Here is a 22,181-nt window from a genome sequence, read left to right as displayed (position 1 = left end):
CTTTCTAGCCAGGGGATTTCCTAACCAGAAGTCACAGGGGGACTCATGGCTGGGACTCAGGGGAGTTTATAGCACCAGCGGGAGCTGAGGTGAGGTGAGATTGAGTCTCAGCAAGCACCAGTGGGAGCATATGGGCCTTAAGTTACAGCAGCCATGGGCTTTGGCTTCAGCTAGCAGGGCCTTCAGTGACCAGTCAGACAAACAGCACTGTCTCACACATAGAGGAGTTTGACGCAACACAAGGGATAGAACGGTCTTTTTTCTCCACAACTCCACATGGTTCTCAAAGAGGAAAGTGGTGGGAAGGGAGGAGAGTTCCTAGAGACTAAGCATTTTTATATGAGAGACTGAACACTACCTAAAGGTACTGCTTATATTTTTTGTATCAGTCTGAGCTTAAAACTGGGTTGGATATTTATTTATATTTTTTCCCTTGCCAATCAGTAGGTAAGCACTTGGGAGGAAGATCAAATCAGTTATAGACAAGAGAAAGGAATTTCAAGTTTTCTCTGCACATCAGAGTTGTAGTGTGAGTTAAATTTGTCACGCCACTGAAGAAGCATATTTCCCCTTCTATTAAAAGACTGACCATAGTAAGGGAGAAAGAAGGAGTTCTCCCAAAACAGACATTCATTTGGCCATATGTCTGCCTGGATTAAGGCATGTTTTCAGAGTAGTCATTATACCTCGGTCCCAAAACTACATTTGGGATGGAAGGAGGAGACTGCGAAGACACTAGTAAATCCTGGAGGGTTGAGGAGGGAACTGTCAGGATAGTTTAAGGCATAGTTACCACAGAAGAATATACTCACAAATACTTGCCATCAAGTCAACACTTGCTTCTCTCTCTCTCTCTCTGTTTCAAACAGTGAGACAGGAAAGGTGGAAAAATGACTAAAAAAGAATTTTTTTCAACAGAAAACCAAAATTTAGAACCAACAGAAGGAAGTTGTTTTATAAAGGAAGTCACTAAAGGAAGATGGAAAATGACATTTATTGAGTGCCACTATATGCCAAGAATTGTGCCAGGTAGGAGCTTGCCCATACAATCAATCTAGGTAGCCATGATGGTCACATAATGAATGGAAATTTATTGGGGGAAAAAAAAAATCTCATATAGTCCTTCTCTCATATTGCTGTTCCCTACCTGGAAAGGAACATTTATATCCTATTGGCTGCTGAAACTCACCAAATAGTTGAATAGAATGTGAGAAGTCTGAGCAGGAAAGTCTCCAATATTCAGAAGAAGTTTGCGCAGCATGTACATTAATTCATCCTGAAAGAAGAATAGAATTTTTATGCCTCATTCAGCTTCCATGTTGTAGGAAATAAAATTGGCTTCTCAGAAAAGCTGGGGTGGGGAAAGGAGGGGGGCAGTTTCCTTACGTGATTTCAATTAGTTGAACATTTTAATATGGTATATGTGATACTTATTGTGGGATAAAGAAGTTAGCTTTACCCAAAGAATTTGGTGTTTGTTCTTGGTTCCTGAGAGAGAATCTCTAAAAACTTAGGCTTTCCCCAATGAATGAAATGCTTTCATGAGGACTCCAGACCACACCTGGGGGTTTATGACTCATGTTGGGCAGGGCCTGACTATGCCGACCTCAGGGGAGAGGGTTGGAGTTTGAATTACTAATGAGACCCCGGAATAAAAGCATAAATACTGAAGCTCTGTATGCTTCCCAGGATGCACGTAGGAGGGTAGCATGCCCCTTTTTGGGACATGGTGCTCTGCATTGGGAACGCTCTCCGACCTCACCCTATGCATCTCTTCATGTATATCCTTTTTGCTATAATAAAACCATAATTGTAAGTATAGCACTATATGTGAGCTGTGTGATTGTTCTAGTGAATTATCCAACCCAAGGGAGTAGTGGGAACCAGCAGGTCAGAAGTGAGGGGAACCTGGGGACCCCCAAGGTTATGGCTGGTATCCTGAGGGGTAGAAGGAACCCCCAAATTTGTAGCCAGCAAGTCAGAAGTGAGGGGCCCTGGTAACCTCCATGCTACAATTGGCATCCTGACAGGGTAGTGGGAAACCCTCAAATTTGTAGCCAGCAGGTCAGCTCGTGTCTTGAAGTCTTGAGCAGATTTGATAGTCTAGAGGACTTTGCCCTATAATTTGTGAGATCTGACCTAGCTCTGGGTAGTTAGGGTCAGAAGAAGAAGTGTGCATGTGCAGCTAGGAATGGAAATAGAATAGATTGCATTGATTTGATTTCCACACAGCTTGGTGTCAGAGGTGAGATTTGATCGGATCCTCACACTTGTTAGGTAGTATTTAAACCATCTGTAACACCTTTCTCCTAGGAGTTGATATATTATAAAATCACTGAGCAGTAGTCAGACAATTGTCTTTTTTTTTAAAAAAATAAAAATTTAGACTGTGACTACAGGTCACAGGCAAATCACGTGAAAGCTGTGTATTTAGCCAACTCTATTTGCCATGGCTACCCATAAGTAATGGAAATATGAGGAGGAATTACAGCATTAAGCAAAGCTGGTTTATTGAACTTTATAGTTATGTTTCCTAGGTTTCAAGTCAAAGAGATAAAACTAGCCCAAGGGAGAATAAATTGAGATGTTTGCAATTAACTCCACCTTTCAGAAACTTAATTTAATCTTCCAGTGACTGTCACCATAACACTGAAATGAATAAATAATTTTTAATCATCAGTGTATTTTGCCATTGTTAAGAAAACTACTGTTCTTTGGCATAATCTTCTTCTATGGTGGTCTGCTTAATTAGATTTTTTGATTAATGAAGAGTTTCAACATTTTCTAATACATTTTACCTGCATCCCGCACTTCCAAGCAATCAGAATTCAGTAAATGTACCCAATATTAAGAGAACATTATACAGAATTTAATCTTTGTTTAAAAGATTGAGAATCTTGCAGTATCTGAGGATCATCATTAGCAATGTATCAGACACATATAGAGGTGTCAGTTAATGGAGAATTTCAATACAACACAGCAAAGTTTAATATTTCTCACCATTATCATTATTTTAAAATTATTTATTGGATATGTATCAAAGGGCATTGGTGTCGCATGCACTACACTACAAAGTGTTTTGCTTGCTTTTAACAGTGTTCACACACTTAGCTATGTAGCTACATCATAAAGGAAGAGGAATTTACTTGTCTGTTGCTGATGGTCAGTTTTTCCAGAAAATGTCGAAGAACTGTTGATGGATCTTCAATTAGACAATTCCATAAGACTTGTTGGGCCACAGCACTCACTTCAGAAGAGAAAGGAAAATGAACATTTGTCTTAAAGGGAGATAAGTCTATTAGATAAAGTACAATTTACTAAACTGTAATGAGTCTCTCTCTTTTGCCTTAAAAAGGGTCTATGAACTTTTTTTTCTTTTGACATGTGGATATTTGTTCTCTTTGTTGTGGCCTTGAACATTTTCACCTATAAAGGAAAGGTAACAAAAAGTGTAGGATAGTCTTTGGGCATTGACGTTGCTTTTGTAAAGAATGCATCTGTGAATATATGCAGTTGTCTTTGTCTTGAAAATCACCCTAATATTAGCAGTGGTGAGTATTTATTAAAGTCATATTTCCTTGTTTATTATATGGAGAAATTCCTAAAGAATATTGTATGGACAAATTCCTAAAGTAATTATTTGGCTTTAGAAAATATGCTTTGGTATAGAATGCACATGCATTAGGGATGATCTTTTACTGTTCACATGAGCATTTTAAACAGTATCCCCCTCAGCAAGATAAAGTAGTTCGGTCAGTAATAATTAGTCTCCCAATTCTAATGAGGAATCCTCAGGAATAAATAAACTAATGAGAAATAAAGTGCTACTTCCTTGGGGAAGGTGGTCCAGTGAGAATCCAGTCTTGACTCGTACAGTCAGGATATGGATCAGAAGTATCTCTGGAAAGGTAATAAAGTGGCAAGGATGGTATTAGTGGCTTCAAGCTAACAGCTAAGATTTCTAAGGTGGCCAAAATCATTGTTTTGATTTCCATATGGCCAAATAAGTGTTGTTCTATTCTCTGATCAAAAATGATGTTCCTAGTTTTAAACTAGAACTACTCAGTTTAAATACAATCTCCTGGTCATAAAGGTGGTGGGAGGGTAAGATGGAGAAAGTGATCGTGTTATTATGGTGTGCTACAAATCTTTAAGTATAATATGTGCATTAAAAAACCCAACATATGTTCAGTAGATAATGTGTACGAGAGAACTCCATTTTCCTCTATCAGATGAACAGATTAAATATTTTTTTAGTTATTGATGGTTTTACTGGTCAAAACTATACCTGCTACTCCATCTTCCCGCACCTCACCGTCCTCCATTAGATGAACAATGGGAAGCACTGCTGCACAGATGCATGCTGGGAACACTGCTTGTGGGGGCTGAGGAACATGGTGGTTGGGCGTGTGTTCAGTGGTGTGCTCCTCATCTGAAAAAGGAGACAAAATAGGGATGCTTTTCGAAGTATTGTAATTCTAATGCAATAACGTTTCCCAGTTTAAGGCTTATCTATTTAACAGTATTATCCTAGAAATAATAAGAAAATGCGTGAATTAAAAAAAGGTGAGGCTATACAAAATGCCAAAACAAACAACAAATCAACTCAACTCCCAAGTTCTGTCATTCTTTGTTTGTTTGTTTTGTTTTGTGGAGAAATAGAATGAGATAATACTTCCACCTACAAAGATGGCTAAAATTAAAATTAAAAAAAGGTAGCAAATGTTGATAAGGATATGGAACAATGGAAACTCATACTTTGCTGGTAAGAATGTGAAGTTGAGCTGCCACTTTGGAAAATAGTTTGGCAGATTTTCCTACAAAAAAGGTGTACACGAATGTTCCTAGCTGTATTATTCATAATAGCCAAAAGTGCAAACAACACAAATATCTATCAACTGATGAATTAGTAAAATGGACTTTACCCATATGATAGAATTTTATTTGGGAATAAAAAGGAATGAATAACTGATATATACTACAACTTGGATGAACCTTGAAAACATTATACTAAGTGAAAGAATCAAGTCACACACACACAAAAGCAAAAACACGTATTGTATGAATCTATTTACCTGAAGTGTCCAGAATAGGCAAATTCATAGAAACAGAAAGTAGAATAATACTTTCTGGGAGGTGGGAGGAGTTGGGGATAAGAAATGATGGCTAATAGGTATCGGGTTTCTTTTTGGGATGATCAAAATATTGTAAAATTAGATCGTGGTGATGGTTGCACACTCTGTGAATATACTAAATATCACTGAATTGCATACTTTAAAGGGGTGAATTTTGTGGTATGTGAATTGTATCTCAATAAAGCTGTTATAAAAAAATACAGAGATGTGCCTTGTGCTGTCCTCTTAAGTTGTGGGTAATCAGCATTGGTCATTTTATAAAGCTCCCCAGGGATTTCGAGCCACGGTTGAGAACCACTGGCCCATTTGCTCTATTTCTGTATAACTTATTGATGATGACTTTATAGACCAGTGATGAAATTAGTATAATCATAAATCAGTGAATCCCAGCCAGTTATTCATCATCGTTGTTGTTGTTGCTGTCAAGTCAGCTCCAACTCATGGTGACCCCATGTACAACAGAATGAAACACTGCCATTTTCCAGTCCTTCACTATCTTCATAATCATTGGTATACTCAAAGCCATTGTTGTGGCCTCTGTGTATTTTGAGTGCCTTCCGACCTAGCGGGCTTGCCTTCCAGCACTGTATTATCGGACAACATTCTATTGTGATCTATAGGGTTCTCATTGGCTAATTTTTGGAAGTAGATCACCAGGCCTTGCTTTCTAGTCTGTCTTAGTCTGAAAACTCCATTGAAACTTGTCCACCATGGGTGACCCTGCTGGTATTTGAAATACCAGTGGCATGACTTCTAGTATCATAGCAACACGTAAGCCACAGTATGACAAACTGACAGATGGATAGTGGTATTCAATATTAGAGAAGCATGTTTATAACTTATTGGAACTGAAGAGCATCACACATTCCCCCCTGGAGTCAGACTTCATTACAGGAGGAACATAAGCTTTGGCTCTTCCTCTGATAGTTAAATTATCACAGAACAGCATCCTAAAGCATCCTACGGAGCCTCAGCCTCACAATGGAAGTCACCTGAGGAGGTTTCAAAAACATCAATCCATGGGTTCCACCTTCAGAGATTCTAATTTGGTCTAGGGTACGGCCTGGGCATTTTTTTAAGCTCCCCATTTGATTGTTATGTGTAGTCAGGGTTGAAAACTACCAACCTCCGACAATAATCTCTACTGAACTTCTGGCAACGTGATTACATGTAATGTAGTCAAAATAGAGCCAACTTAAAAAGGACAATTGCTGGGTTAAATTATAATTGTATTTTAGGATACCACTTCATGTAATATACTTTTAGTACTTCAAGTCATGAAACAAGTTATTTAATGAAGACCGTGTAACGAAGTGAGGTTAATTTATTATCTAGAAAATGTTTTAAAACGCAAAAGTCATGAAAAATAAAGAATACATCTGCTGGAGGACACACCTTCTGCACTGACGGCTGAGCGCACTGACCAGACGGACCCTCGGCGGAAGGAGTAATTCCTGTGCGAAGTGCTGGAGGTGCAGGAAGGGCTCACAGACAGCCGACGGGAAGCCAGATTGGTGACTTCTTCTACTGGCAAAGAAAATGGGGAATGTGAACTTTGGTTTTATAACAAAAATGGTCATCATGACCACATATTTGTACTTACATCACAAGTGTACACTGCTCTCAGAATACAAAGCTTAAGTAACTTAGAGTGTGCTTCGGAGAGGGGAAAAAAACTATACAGAAAGACAGAAAATTCCTCCCCAAAGATCCACAAAGCAGGGTAGCCAATTGCTGAATTTAGAATGGTTCATAAATCCTTTTCTGATACCAACTGACAACTTGTCTGCGCTTGTGAAGGCTGAAAGTAATTAATGGATTAACCCCATCTTTTAAGGATGAAAGATTGATCGCATTTCTTTACTACACACTCTGAATTCAGCTGTTCCCTGAATCACAATCTCTACTTGGTCCATTATCATATTGGGTCATTCAATATGGACACTGTGCTCCATTGTAAATAGGCCATCTCTAAACACTTAGAAAACAACTTTTCTCTTTTTTTGGATGTGTCAGGAGTTGAGAGAAAGAGATGGAGGAGGCAAATCACCTCATGTTATGTAAAAATGCCAATGCTTATTTCAAAGCAAGTCCTTTCCCTGTGACTCAGCCCCCCAAGAGGTCCCATGTGTAGAGGGCACCTTCTTCTTCTGGCTCTGAGTTGGGTGTGCAGGTGGGTTCGTAGCAAGCCTCCTGGGTGATGGGGATGGCAGTGATGAGGCTGGCTTCTCGACCAAGACGTTTCTTCTCTTCCTCCTGCTGTAAGTTCTTTAAGATGTGTTCAGCCCTTTGATGTGAGCGGGACACAGCCCGGGCTGAAAAGGATTTCTGTGAAGACATGAAGGCAAGTTTACTTACTAGCAACTCTTCTGTGAGGTCACAGGCATAAAGAGTGTTCAAATGAATTACATAAAGGTCTGTCCTTAGGAAATTTTAGGGCAGCCATGATCTCGCTTCATGGAGCTTTGTTTGTTGGTTTTTCTACCAAGTTTCCAGGTTGTATTCAACTAAGTTATTCTTTTTCACTCAATTAGAATAATTCTTCAAGGATGTATGTAATTTCTGGAAAGAATTCTATTTGTTCTTTAGGATTAGGGGTGATATCAATGACCCACTCTTTAAACATTAAGACCAAATAAAAAATTTTAATACTCTGTTTCTTCCCAGATATTTATGAACTGGTTTTAAATGAAGGACATGTATTTCATAAGGTTAGTAAAATAGAAATTCAGAACCATGCAAAAGAGGAGGATAGAACTATATTTCTCTTATAAAGCAGTGAGTTATGTGGTTTATTTCATTTTTGGAGCTTAATGATGCTTATGCTGAGGCAAGTTCCAAGAGCATTGGGAACAGAGTCAGTGGTCTTACAACAGGGAAGTGATCACTGAAGTTCGTTGCTACCAATTTAAAAAAAAAGTCTAAGTACCACAGTAATATCATACCTCTTGGTTGGCCTGTCTACAGGTAGGCAGGGGGCGTTAATCTCTCTTCTAAAGAGCTGCATTCATAGAAGCCCCCTTTGTGATAAATCTTAATATCATTTTATGATGATGAATGGCACAACAGCAATTCAAGGCATTTGATGGGTCAAATGGTAATTCATTTTCAGAGCCAAGTAGCTAACCTGTGTTATTGTCATGTGGAATAGGGTAAGAACCATAGAATGAGAAAAAGAGAACTGGATATAGAATAGAGGGACTTGGTTTCAAATCTATTGTGAACTAGGTTTATAGAGTGTGCACTCAAATGAACCTATCACCAGTACAAGAGCAAACTCAAAGATCATTATGTTGGTGGTTCAGATGCTACTATACAAGGGTAAAATGGTATAACCTTTGTGAGATGTACCAAAAATCTTTATTATTTATATACTAATTGCTATAAATTCCATGGTAATTTATGCTAGGGAATAATCATGAATTTGTGCAAAAGGACATGTGCTTTTTCTATTTTTACTTTATTTTCCAAATTGTCTACATTACTGTTGCAGTTTAGAAAAATGTTATTCAACAGGTAAAAAAGGTATTTTTTGAAGATTAAATTTTTCAGATGGTTCATATTCTTGTTCTTGTCCATATATAAACAGGGCTTTAAACTCTACTTACGAATTGGAGCCTTTGGCTGCGGACCAAAAAGTCAGCAGTTCAAATCCACCAGCCACTCTTTGGAAACCCTATGGGGCAGTTCTACTCTGTCCCTATAGGGACTCTATGAGCGGGAATTGACTTGACGGCAATGGGTTTAGTTTTGGTTTGGTTTATTTATGAATTATTATTACACATAACCAGTTGTCACTGAGTTACTTCTGACTCATAGCAACTCCATGTGTGTCAGAGTAGAACTGTGCTCCGTAGGGTTTTCAATGGTTGACTTTTCGGAAGTAGATCACCAGGCCTTTCTTCCTAGGAGCCTCTGGGTGGACTTGAATGTTTAACCTTTCTGTTAGCAGCCAAGTGTGTTATCTGTTTGCGCCATTACATATAGCAGTGATATACAAGAGCAGCATAAGACCTGAGGTCTCGGAGTGATGTTTGTGATGATGAAACTAATGATCAACAAAATGAAAAATAAACTGAGGTCAAAACAAGGAGACAATAACTGCCAACTCTTTTCTTTTCTTCACTCTTTCGGGGCCAATATCATTAACTTTCAGGTAGCTTACATATTATCTGGTAAATTAATTTTTTTTTTGTGACAAGTAGAGGAAAGCATGCTACCTTTGGCCTAAGAAATCAATGCCTGATGCTTAATTTAATAGATTTATAAGGTGGCTGCTACTTTGATTATAAAACAAAACAGTGGTGGCTCTGAGGTCTGCAGATGTTAGTTTCTTGTGTTGTATTGATGAGAATGAAGACCTTTCGTGGCTGATTTTTTGTGCCATTATTACATTCTTACGACACACATGAACAAATTATCTTGCATATTCAGTGTTCTTCTCGTTTACATGTATGTCATGGAGCCTGAAGATATGGCAAAGAAAGTGCCTGTTACTCACAGACTGGTCTTCATTAATGGGGTCCTGGACACTCCCGCTGCACTGAGGGACCCATGGGGGGTCAAACATGGGGACAGATGGCATTCCAAGCACTGGCGAGGGCAGAGTGAAGTTTATACTGGGTGGCGGGATCTGTTATTTGATATCAGAAGAGTGTATTGAGTGAGATAGAAAATAAGATAAAATGTGTCTGAAGTATAATTATGACAGTATCTGCTCAGTTAGTGTTAAGTGTTCTTATTCTTCAGGAAACTAACAAGCATCATAGAAAATGGCTATTCTCCAATATTTTCTGTTATAGGGCACAGAATGAACCTCTTTGGGCTTCAGTTTACTTATCTGTAAAATTAAGGATTTTAACCAAATGATCTAGGTTTGTGTTACTTAGCCTATCTTCCAAAAAACATTGATATGTGCATATATAGCAAAATGTCTGGAAGGTTATACGCCCAAACCTCTTTTACATGCGTACCTCTGGGGATGGTAGTGAGATTTCGAGGTTTATGGAGCCTTAATCTTCTTATTCTAAATTCTTCTATATTTTAATTTTTTAACAACAAGAATTCATTCATGTATGAATTAGATTTACATATATAATTAGGGAAAAAGAAAGAAACATCTTTTTGGCCATACACTCTTGCTCTGAGACTCAAGGGCTCAAACAAGCCTTGGGTTAGATTTGCTTATTGAATTCCCATGCACAAAGTCTACTTCACCTTAAAAATCTGCTGTGCTCCCTCCTCCATCCGGGGCCAGACCTGATAGCGAAACCTCCAAAGTGTGTGGAACTTGAGGACTGCGTTCAGCCTCTGCACAGTCTCTGGGTGGTGGAACTCTGACATCAACATGTCAGACACGGCCTCGGGGACTTTCACCGCACACAGCAGGAACATGGCGGCTAGAAGCAGTCAATAATTCATAAACTACACATCTCTTAATTTTGTTTGATTCTTGGGGGATGAGGAGAAGGTGAGACTGTACCTACCTCCTGAAAATGACTCCTGGGTAATGGAGCTAGACCATCAGCAGTGGCAGAAGCAACGACATGTCACCTCTTCATCTAAAACTCACTGTTTCTAAAACAAGACTACTCTACTCATTGCTGCCACACCAGTTTGGTAATAATTCACACTCTGATTACACTACTCTCTTTGGCTCAGAACCCTTCTCATGGTTCAGGGCAAAGTCCACACTCCTAAGCCAGCCATTCAAAGTCTGTTACAATCTAAGTCCCACTCACCTAATATTAACCCTGAGCTTTAATGCAAGTAAAGACATTCATTGCAATATTGCATAAAAGAGCAAAAAAGACCTAAATTTTCATTATAGGTCCTGATTTATTAAATTATGATATGTCCATTCATTCAATGGAATATTTGGTAGCCATTAAAAAGATGGAGGTAGAACTATAAACTAATATTAAAAATGATCTCCTAAATATCAATAACCGAAGAATGCAAATTTCAAAAGTCTTTATGGTATATTTCTACTTGTCTAAAAAAACAAAACATCCAATATATACATACATACTTACATATGTATATACGCATAACGAACCCTAGAAGAATTGCTGAAAAACTTAAAATTTGTTGCCTCTGGGTAGGGGAACCATGAGTCATGGGAAAGAGGGTGAAGTTTTTAACTTTATATGCTTTTGTACTATTTGAATTTTTGCCATGTGCATTTCTCAATTAAAATAACTATATAAAAATAAAGGGATCTGTTAAAAAAAAAAAGAAACAAATGAAGAACACAGGTTTTCTGACTACCACTTGCTAGCTATGGTAAGCCTTGGACAAGTCACTTAAATTTCAACACATTTGTTTTTGTATTGTAATTTGGACGTAGAACATTACTCACATAAGATTTAATAAAGCTAATGATGGGAGCTCATGGTAAATCTGGAAATAACAACAACACACAAAAATAATTTTATCTTTTGTAAATACGGTGCAATACATGTCCAGGGAAAACTATCCTCCATAATTTGGGACCACTCTGAGGTATACACACTGGTCTTATGCAAACCACACAGTGAAATCAGAAGGGTGCACACAGAACCTGGGTCTGCCTTCTATGGTGCACAGCTCTGTCTAGCAATCTAGGAATTACCATCAACCTGATGTAGGTGAGTAAATGGAATGAACATACTGCTCTCTTATTTGAACACTGGGATCAGTAATTGCAGTGGCATCAGAAGCAGGGTCCCAGGTGGTCTTTCTTTACCTGCCGCCCCTGCCATGTGCTCATCCATGCTGAGCAGAAGCTCCCAAGCAGCTGGCTGGATGTCTCCGTACATCTCCTCTGTCAGAATGGGAGCCGCCTTGATTAACAGAGATAAGGGAGCAGGCGACAGGCTCATTACCTGGAAAAGATGAAAATCTTATTTTAAAATCCAAAACACTGATTGCTGTACTCCTCTTGAAATTGAAGAACCACTTTCCTTCCTTACCTTTCCCTCTTTGCTTTCTTTAAATGACCTTAAAATACTGTCTAAAATGAGAGCATATTTAGTTGGCATGGTGTATAGTAAGATTTATACCTTCTTAGTTCTTGCATAATTAGGAAAAAACATACCAATTTTATAATGCTTTAACTACAAAAACTGCTTTGCAAGTATGCAAAGAATAAACTGCAGACTAAGTAGAACTCTGTGAGAAAAGAAAGACTTCAGCAAATAGAACTTTGTGTTAAAAGTCCCGATGGACTTTTAAAGCGTCCAATTTTCCTTCCTATTAGGAGTTGATTTCCACTGAAAAACATGAGCAGCCTCTAACTTATGAAGGAGTTCCATTTAGAAAGTTAATTTTCTAAGCCAGTGTGGACTTGGAAGGCATTTTGTCTTTGAAACAGCATTATACATTGTGGTTATTTCCCCAGATTGGCCCACAAAATCCTTTTTAACTTACTATTTCAGACAATTAAAGTGATAAATGTAGGTTGTAGGCAAGTCTAGACCTTTAACCATCCTTTTAAACACAAGAAAACATGAACAAAAATTTTTCTCTGAAGAAATGTATTATGATTTAGAGCTTAGATTGTAATAATAACATAACATGTTGAGTACTGGATAAGTACGTAAATGTACTATCTAATTTAATCCCTGCACTAATCCTTAGAAATATGTCCTATTGTTATAATCCCCATTTTATAAATAAGGCAACTAAGACCAAGAGAAATTCAGTAACTTGCCCAAGGTCCCAGAGCCAGAGCAGCAAAGGTGGGATGTGAATCCAGACCATTTCATTCCAAAATCTGTGAGCATCACCACCACACACTGGTGGGAAAGGAGGTCTAGTCTACTGCAGTAGGGAGAGGTGCACTTCCAGCCAGGCTGCCCAAGCCTTGTCTCTGTGGAAGTTTGCAGTCTAGCAAGAAGGAATTTTTTCTTTGCACACTTGGTGGCACTCTTGCCCACCAAGTAAAGGGGCCTTTATGCCATCACTGTGCCAGTTGACAATGCATGTCCCAAACATTAGTAAACATTATATCTGGAGCCCTCTCCCTGTTAATGTTCCACGAATGTTTTTGATCCAGGTGTCAGTACCTGGAGTCTGATGTACTTCAGCATTCCAGAATCCTTTTTCCCTTCCAGGTTGGCATCTGAAACTCTCTTCTTCAGAGAGGGTGTCCTCAGGCATGACTTATCTGAGCACTAGAAAGAATAAGAGATAAGTGACGGAGGGTGTTTGACTTTTTCAAAAACCCACAGTGCTGTGTTTTCCCCAGATTCTCCCAACAACCATCTTCTAATGGAAGAGACAATTTGAGGCCCTGTTTTGGGTCCATACTTTCTCAGAGTTAATTTTGTAATGTAATGGAAGTTTAGAGATATTTAATAGCAAACGCCTCTTTTACCGCTGAGGAAACTGAGGTCCAGACAGGGGAAGTAACTTGACCGAGTCACAAAATTAGTTATTAGCAGAAAAAATAAAGGACATGGATTGCTTCATCTCCATTCCAGGGCTAATTATAGCCTACTCAACTCTTAAAAAATACAGATCTTTTAAAATATTAAATCATTTAAAATCCATTGTATCGGTTGGATGCTACCAGTTGAACCATTTGGTCATGGAAAAAAAGAAAAGATTTCATACAGGAGTGTTAGAAAGCATAAGGCAAAAGGCAGGGGTCATCGAGAAAGTACAGTTCATAGCATCCATCATCTAGACCTGAGTTGTGCAGCTAAAATGGTTTCTTAAAAAAAGCACATTCATCTATAGGAGGCAGTGGCTCTTCTTTCAAACTGTCGCCTCAGCTAGGGTCCAAAATAGGCCCGACTAATCTGCATAAGCACAGATGAAACAATTTCCTCCTCTGACTTCCTAAATGCCAAGGAATGGATAAACAGAGCAGCTGGGAGAATGACTGGTCCTGCTGGTGACAGGCCCTTGTTTATTTATCTTGAGTCCTGATTCCTCCTATTTCTGTACTCCAAGATGTGCAAAGAGGGAATCCTGCTCCTTGCACAGAATAAATGCTCGTTTGTTTTTCCAGTGCCATGCCAGTGAAATACTTTCTCCCCTTATGCCAAGGGGAAAAACTGAACTCCTTAAACATTTTTAGAACAGAGCTTCACAGTGTGTTATAGATGGAGAGATTCTGAAAGAAAAGACAAATGCAAAAGCACACCCATGTTCCAAGAAAGTCTTTCAAAACTCTGACTAAAAAAAAAAAAAAAAAAAAAAAGGCCTAAGACAATGCATCTATTATGTCACTGGTATGGAACCAACTTTTTAATGAACCTACTTGGAAACAAGTGAATCAGAGCTCTTGCTGTGTTTTCTAAAGACAAAAACATGGAGGTGCATACTTAGGAACACACATCATTTGGGGAGAGACATCTTTCATTGCTTCTGTCTCTAAATGTAAAAGTAATATGCAACATAAATAGCATGCTTTTTTTTTGTAATTTAAAAACTATTCTCAAATCATATTTGGCAATCATTTTCCATATAAATGTAAGGGTGCATCTGGCTTCCTTTTGAAAAGAGTTTCAGAGTATTTAAAAAGTGGCATCTTTGTACTTTTATTCTTTCTATTTATAAAACAATATATATACATCGCAGAAAATCTGAAAACACAGAGAAACTATGAAGAAAACAAAAATCCCTATACCCCCGAGACCAGTGCTAGCTACTAGTCACTTCCTTGCAACAAAAGATAATTGACTAGAGAAGCATGAAAATTATTTTTAATTAAAATATTACTTATTCATTTAATAATTCAATAATGTTTATTCACAGTTAACCATATGCCAGGAGTTGGGGATATGATGAGGAACCGAGCACCCATGGTCCCTGTCCTCATAGAATGTGTATCTTACTAGGAAAGACAGATAGCAAAGAAGCAAATAAATGAAAAATCAAGATATGCAGAGAAGGAGATACATACCATGAAAGGGGGATAAGACAGAGGCTGGTTCATATACTGTGGAAATAACAACAGAACGAAACACTGACTGTTCCTACCTCATCTTCACAATCACTGGCATGTTTGAGCCCATGGTTGTGGCTATCGTGCCAATCCATTTCATCAAGGGTCTCCCATTCCCTCATTGGAATACAATGTTCTGTTGTGACCCGTAAGGTTTTCATTGGCGCATTTTCAAAAGTAGATCACCGGGCCTTTCTCCCTAATCTGTCTTAGTCTGGAAGCTCTGCTGAAACCTAGCCAACACAGGTGACCCTTGAAATACTGGTGGCATAGCTTCCAGCATCATAGCAACATGCAAGGCACCACAGTATGACAAACTGACAGACAGGTGATGGGTCATGCCAATAGAAGTACAATATTCCCTAAAAGATCACCTAGACTCTTGGTGCCTCAGACATCTTTGATACATGAATTATATATATTTCTGTGGGAAGCCATTCTGGCCCATAAAGTCAAGACCCAGTGCCTGGTCTTGATTTCACAACAGTCTTGTCCACCAATTTCTGAAAATATTAGTCCTGTGGGAAATCAGTTGGCCTCTTGCCATTTGTACTGGCTTCACAAATGTTACTGACACTGTGCCTTTTTGGGGGGAGGGGCGTGTTTCACCTTTTATCCTGTCATCCTTTTGACTGAGAAGAAACAATAGTTTTATCCACCCCTTTTTTCATCATCAAGCATTAATCAAAAATCTACTCTATTTAGAACATAGTATTAGACAAGATGTAGACACATAGGAGAAATTGAAGAATTTGTTGGTGAAGATAATATATACATACAAAATAATAGTTTATAAAAACCCCTCAAGATTGGAAGTGCACTAAAAATACATCAACAGAATGTACAGCGAGTCTCTGAGCATTGAAGTGGAGATTAGCAGATTGATTAGCATTAGATGGGTTACAAAATGTACTAACTGCCACAAATAAATTCTGCCACAAAAATCAATTAAAAAGGAAACGGGAATGAAATATCACTTGCTTATAAGACTTGATTCTAATCAGAACCCCTGCTTTTATTCTTGATTTATTGCCTACTCTTTTCATTTTGGCTCTGTAAGTATGGGCATTGTTCATTTATGTGACAGATTCAGAACAGGCAAATTGAAAAATCATGAGAAAAAAAGAGCTTGAGCAGGGAGCTGACATGCAGATATAAAGTGTTTATCACAGAAGACTCCACATCCTTTCAGCCCCCCACCTGAATGACTAACTTAAATATGTTAAGAGTGTTAGGTGGTGTTGTTAGCTGTCATCAAGTCGGCCTCTGATTAATGGCAACCCCATACACAATAGAATGAAGTGCAGCCCAGTTCTGCACCACCCTCATGATCAGTTATGGATTGGGCCATTGTGATCAACAGGGTTTATACTGGCTGATTTTTGGAAGTAGATATCCAGAACTTTCTTCCTAGTCTATCTTAGTCTAGAAGCTCCACTGAAACCTGTTCAGCATCATAGCAACATGCAAGCCACCACTGACAGATGAGTGATGGCTGTTCATGAGGTGTATTGATCAGGAATCGAACCCAGGCCTTCTACATGGAAAGTGAAAATTCTACCACTAAGTAGAGGACGTTTACTCTTGCCTCACTTTCCACTTCCCTTTCAGAAATGTAAGCAACAGTAGACAGTTGGTAAGACTCTTCTGTGACTTCAGGTCAGTGTCCTGGTTGGGCCAGAGGTAGAGGCATTTATGAAACACCCTAGAACTACAGCCTCACTCTCTTATTCAATACTTAGTGTTTCTCTGCTATGAGTGAGACATTCTGCTAAGTATCACGTAGGATACAAAATGTGTAAGACTGCCTCAGTTCTCAAGGAATTTATACTTAAGTGGATGAGGAGAAACAGGGATATAAATAGTCCCATTCTTCAGCCAGAGAGTCAGAGTGATCTTAAAACCTCTCAATGCTTCCCATTGCTCATAGGATAAAGACACAAATCCTTACCACATGGTCTGGTCTCTCTCTGCCTGTACAGCCTCCTCATGCACCAAAATCCTCTGGACTCCAGCACGGTCCTTTAGACTTACCTCTTCTGTCTGGTTGGAAAATTCTATGTCTGACTCACACCTATGCATGGTTTCACTCAGATGCACCCATCACATCATTGGAGAGGCTGTCCTGTGTGTCCCCTGACAAGTTGAAAGCTCCATTCATAAGCTTGCTCAGCACAGTGTGCCTCTTCTTCCTTGGGCTTTTCACCATTGCAATTTTACTTCAGATTAGGAGGTTCATTTGATTATCGTCTGTGTCTCCAACTACACGGTGTGTATCATATGAGGGCAGGGACCATGTCTGCTCTGCCCATTATTTTACCCAACACCTAGTATGGACTCAGTATATTATATACTTTAAAAGTTTGTTGAATGACTGGATGGATGGATGAAGAAATGAATACTTGAATGAAGACTAAGAAAAGCACAAGTAAAATACCATAATAATTTAGAGGAAGAAGGAAGGAAGGAAAGTTGCACTTATTGTGCACCTGCAGTATGGCATGTGCTTAACACTACAGGGATCAGAAACGGTTTCAGGCAAGAAGTGTCATTTGAGTTGGATCTTGGAAGGATGTTTGGGTTTGGCCATGTATAGATTAGAGGTGAAGGTATAGTCTGAGCAAAGGCAGGATAGTAGGAAATTTCAGAGTGTGTAAGGAGAACAATGAACAATTATTTAGGCTGGCGTATTTTTAGAACTTACCTAAATGAAAGTAGGGTTTCTTTCAATGTAGGCTCATTTACATTTGGCATGTATATATGCATATGTGTGTATGTGTGTATATACATATATGTGTGTATACATACATATATACATATATACACACAAACATATATATTTTTTCTTTTCATGTCATAATTTCGAAGTTCATGCAGTTTATTTGTAACCCATATTGAATTATTCCCCCTTCATTCTCCTCAGAATGTGTATAGTTTGAATAGCAAGAAATGCAATCGAAGCTAGTTTTAAAAAGCCCTGACTTCAATATTCTATATTTCTAAATTAAAGTCTAGCTGAATACATTACAGATGTGAACTGTGGACAATCCCATGCTTTCTGAGCCTCAACTTTTTCATCTGTAAAACAGTGCTGGGGCATGGGGAGGGAAAATATCTCCTGCATAAGGTTTGTAAGAATAAAAAAAAAACAACAACACTTTGTCAATGATATATACCTATCTTATACCCTCACACATATGTATAGTAGAAATACTCAAAGATCATATACCAGAAGGTGAGATAGTACATTTATGAGATGCATGATATATATATTTTTTTTTCTTCAGAATCCTCTCTATTTTCAAAAAATTTCTTCAATGAATGTTTCATAGTAAAAAAGTTGTAATTAAAAAAAACCGCTTTGTGAGTGCTAAAGTATTACACAAATTGCCACACAACTCAACTGTGCACTTTTATTGTTAGTGGTCATATTCTAGTTGTTTAATGTGTGTATTATACACACCCCCCACTCTGGCTTCTAAACTCCTTAGGAGAAAGATCCTTTGTGCCTACTTATTCAGGTTTTATTCTCCCCAGAATATCTGGCCTAATATTGTGCCCACAGCAGGTGCACAGTGAATGCATGTTGAAGTGAATAAGTGTTATATAAAAATCTCTTTGCAAAACCACCCGGGAGATGCAGCTGCAGGAGCAGGCAGCAGCACTGTCTTTGGCTATCACGCCTGTTCATGGGCAGGTGGGTAACTTGGGCTTCCCTGGCAGGCACACGGCTACCCTGGTTACTGCCTTCATCTCCTCCAGCTTGGTGCTCAGGGTGCTTGTTGGGAAAGTGCAGCTGAATGCTTAGAAAATGTAAGAGTTTCTTGAAGGTACTTCCTTTTGTCTGACTTGACCTCGATTTAAAAAACAGTTGCTGTTGAGTCAATTCTGACTCATAGTAACCCCATGTGTTTCAGACTAGAACTGTGCTCCATAGGGTTTTAAATGGTTGTGATCTTTCAGAAGTAGATTGCTAGGCCTTTCTTCCGAGGCACCTCTGGGTACATTTGAACCACCAACCTTTCAATTAGTAGCCAAGCACTTAACCATTTGCTCCACCCAGGTTACTCTTTTATTTATCTGTGAATAGTTGGAACATTTATTACTTATTTCTTCATATACAACAGTATCAGTTTCCTATTGCTGTGGTAACAAATTACCACAAATTTGTGGCTTAAAACAGCTGTTTTATCTTACAGTTCTGGAGTCAGAAATCTAAAATGAGTAGACAGGGCTGTGCTCTTTTGGAGGCTCCAGAAGGGAACCTGTTTTCTTGCCTTTTCCAGTTTCTAGAGACTGCCAGCTCTCCTTGGCTTGTAGCCTGCATCACTCCAACCTCTACTTCTGTTGTCCCATCTTCTCTGCCTCTGACTCTCCTGCCTCCCTTTTTCACTTATAAGAACACTTGTGTGATTACATTAGACCCACCGGATAATCGAGAATACTCTCACCATCTCAAGATCCTTAACTTAATCACATTGGCAAAGTCCCTTTTGTCACATGAGATAACATATTTACAGGTTCTGGGGATTACGACATGGACATCTTTGGGGATGGAGCATTGTCTACCACAACAACCTACTTATCACCACCACGCCTATAAGTTCATATTTATTTGTAAAGATAAAACCTAGGGAAAGATTCCATGTTTGCTCATAGACATGATGTCACAGCATTTGTCCTTCTTACTCTCATCTTCTATTTTTTTCCCAGAACCACACAGACCTGTAGCTTGGTTTCTACAACTGCAGTTCCCTGGAACTTTCATTTCCAGGGAAACTATTTTTAAGAAACCATTTTCCCTCTCATTGGTGTGTTAGCCTGTGATAGTTCGCTCACCTCTTTCTGCTTCTTGCCCCGCAGAGCCACGTTGTTGATGTTATTACTCTCCCGGAGAGAGTCCACGGTATCTCCATAGAGCAGCTTGAGGGCCCTGACCAGCCGAGCACAGGAGCGGCTGTGGTGCAGGTAGCAGTGTGGGTGGCAGTAGTCAACGTGGGTGCAGATGAAGCTTTGCTGATTGCATAGCAAGATCATGACCTGGAACACAGACATCACTGAGACTCAACCAAGCAACTAGCACACCGACAGACTGTGAACCTGACGTAGGGTAAGTCAGAATGTACCTTTCCTCGATGGGTCTTGAAACCTCAGTGATTCAATAATTTCCATGAAAGAACAAAGAGTGACAAGACTTTATCCACTTGGTCTCTTTTTTCCCTGTCTGAATTAATACTTGATAAAACGATATCTTTGAAACAATGAAAGGTTAACTGATCATCAAGAACTTAAAGAAAATTCTGTGGACTATGATTTCTAAGTATTGCAAATGGAGATTCTGAACTCAAAAGCAAAAAAAAAATTTTTTTTCACCTCCTATGCTGTGGAAGGAGCCAGATGGAAGAACACAAACTGAGAAGTTCTGTCCCAGAGGAACTGACTGGCCTTTGGCAGCTCTGGTATGCCTTTATCTCCAGCCCACTTATATGGGACTTGAAAACATTTCCGCAACTTCCACCCCGGACTATAACCTTTAAATGGGACTTGAACCCCACTTTAGACCCTCGTTTTCTCTCTCTATAAATTGATTTTTTTCTCTGTCTTTTGGGCTACTCTAGTCCTTTACTTGTGAGTTGATCTGGCTCAAATCCTCACATCTCCTAGATTTCCCATAAAATTCCAGAGAAGAACTTAGTTTATTTGAAAGATATGATTATTTTAAGATAAGAAGTGAAGGATCTTGAGTTTGTAACTTCTTAAATTGCCTTCCTAAAAAGGCAGTGGCATACATAGAGCCACAAGACTAGTCAAATATGCACAGAGTGATCTTCTGAATGCCTCCATCCCTCCTGAAGCTAGTTCCTACCCCCACACCTAACCTGTGTGAGACTGTGTGGCAGATTGAATGGAGAACACAAAGCAAGCCTACATGGGAAAGGCAGATCATACCCGGGTGGCCACACATTTCCTTAGGACAGTGAGGTCTTGCTTATTCTAAGACAACAACAACAATCAACTCTATAACCCTGTCAAACTCAGCTATCAATATCTTGTACTCTTCAGAGTTTTCAACAAATATAAATGCTGTTTGAACAGAATATCCAGACCTCTCTCAAAATTCACCAAAGATCCCAAACATTCCCATTTATCCTGGTGTGAGTCAGGGCATATTTTAGAACTCTAAGGATTCGCTTGTTCTCAAACCTAGCTGATCAGGAAAACCACCAAAGAACAAGTAAACAAACACACAAATGGACTCATTACTAGGCTTTGCCTCAGGGAATTCTGATTTAGTAGTTCTGGGAATGGGGATGGAGGTGGCCTAGAAATATATAATTTTAAAACACTGCCCAGGATTTGGCAGACATAGCTCTTAGATGGTCCCCAATGATACCAGTCTCTGATATCTATTCCCATTTTTTAACCTCTGCCCATTGAGTATGGGCTGTCCTCATAAATTGATTCTAATACATAGAATATGGCAAACTTGATGGGAAGTCACTTCCATGATTCAGTTGCATAAGATAGTGACCTCTGTCTTGCTAACAGACTCTCTCCCTTGCTGGTGTTGATGAAGCATGTCGCCGTGTTAGAGAAGCCTACAAGGCAAAAAAAAAATGAAGGTGGCATGTGGCCAGCAGCCAGGTGGGTACTGAGGCCCTCAGTCCAACAGCCCCTGAGGAACTGAGATGCTACCAGCAACCCTCTAAGTTTGGAAGCAAATCCTTCCCCAGTCAAACCTTCAGATGGGACCCCAGCCCTAGTGAATACTTTGATTGCAGCCATGTGAGAGGCCCTGAAGCAAAGGACCAAACTATGCTGTACCCAGATTCCTGACCCAAAGAAACTGTGAGATAATAAATGTGTGTTGTTTACAGTGGCTGAGTTTGTGTCAATTTGTTACACAGCAATAGATAACTAATATATTCTCCTTCCAATCATGAAGAAGTACCTCATTACTACTGTTGAATAAACCGGAGAGTCAGGTAGAATACATTAAATAAATTCATAAGATAGCTGGTGAGGTAGGACATCAAGAGTGAGGTGTGGAGGGAAGGGACACTGAGGTGTACACAGTGTGAGCACATGTCACATTCCTCCTGTGGCAT

The 22,181-nt window shown here is 39.1% G+C and overlaps 1 protein-coding gene across 1 annotated transcript in view; it reads right to left on the bottom strand.

The window, feature by feature from the left end:
* The window catches only part of UNC80 (unc-80 homolog, NALCN channel complex subunit), a 212,710-nt gene that overhangs the window by 62,053 nt on the left and 128,476 nt on the right, over window positions 1-22,181 (bottom strand). The window contains exons 27-36 of the mRNA XM_004376376.3: window positions 19,912-20,112; window positions 13,184-13,291; window positions 11,863-12,001; window positions 10,353-10,534; window positions 9,637-9,768; window positions 7,277-7,463; window positions 6,531-6,662; window positions 4,289-4,432; window positions 3,147-3,247; window positions 1,190-1,276 (exon numbers count right to left, since the gene is read on the bottom strand). Coding sequence (XP_004376433.1) covers window positions 1,190-1,276; window positions 3,147-3,247; window positions 4,289-4,432; window positions 6,531-6,662; window positions 7,277-7,463; window positions 9,637-9,768; window positions 10,353-10,534; window positions 11,863-12,001; window positions 13,184-13,291; window positions 19,912-20,112 — 1,413 coding nt within the window. The remainder of the gene's footprint in view (window positions 1-1,189; window positions 1,277-3,146; window positions 3,248-4,288; window positions 4,433-6,530; window positions 6,663-7,276; window positions 7,464-9,636; window positions 9,769-10,352; window positions 10,535-11,862; window positions 12,002-13,183; window positions 13,292-19,911; window positions 20,113-22,181) is intronic.

The sequence above is a fragment of the Trichechus manatus genome, unplaced genomic scaffold (assembly GCF_000243295.1).
Source record: "Trichechus manatus latirostris isolate Lorelei unplaced genomic scaffold, TriManLat1.0 scaffold00041, whole genome shotgun sequence".
Classification (NCBI taxonomy): domain Eukaryota; kingdom Metazoa; phylum Chordata; class Mammalia; order Sirenia; family Trichechidae; genus Trichechus; species Trichechus manatus.
This window is presented reverse-complemented; position numbering and strand designations above follow the sequence as displayed.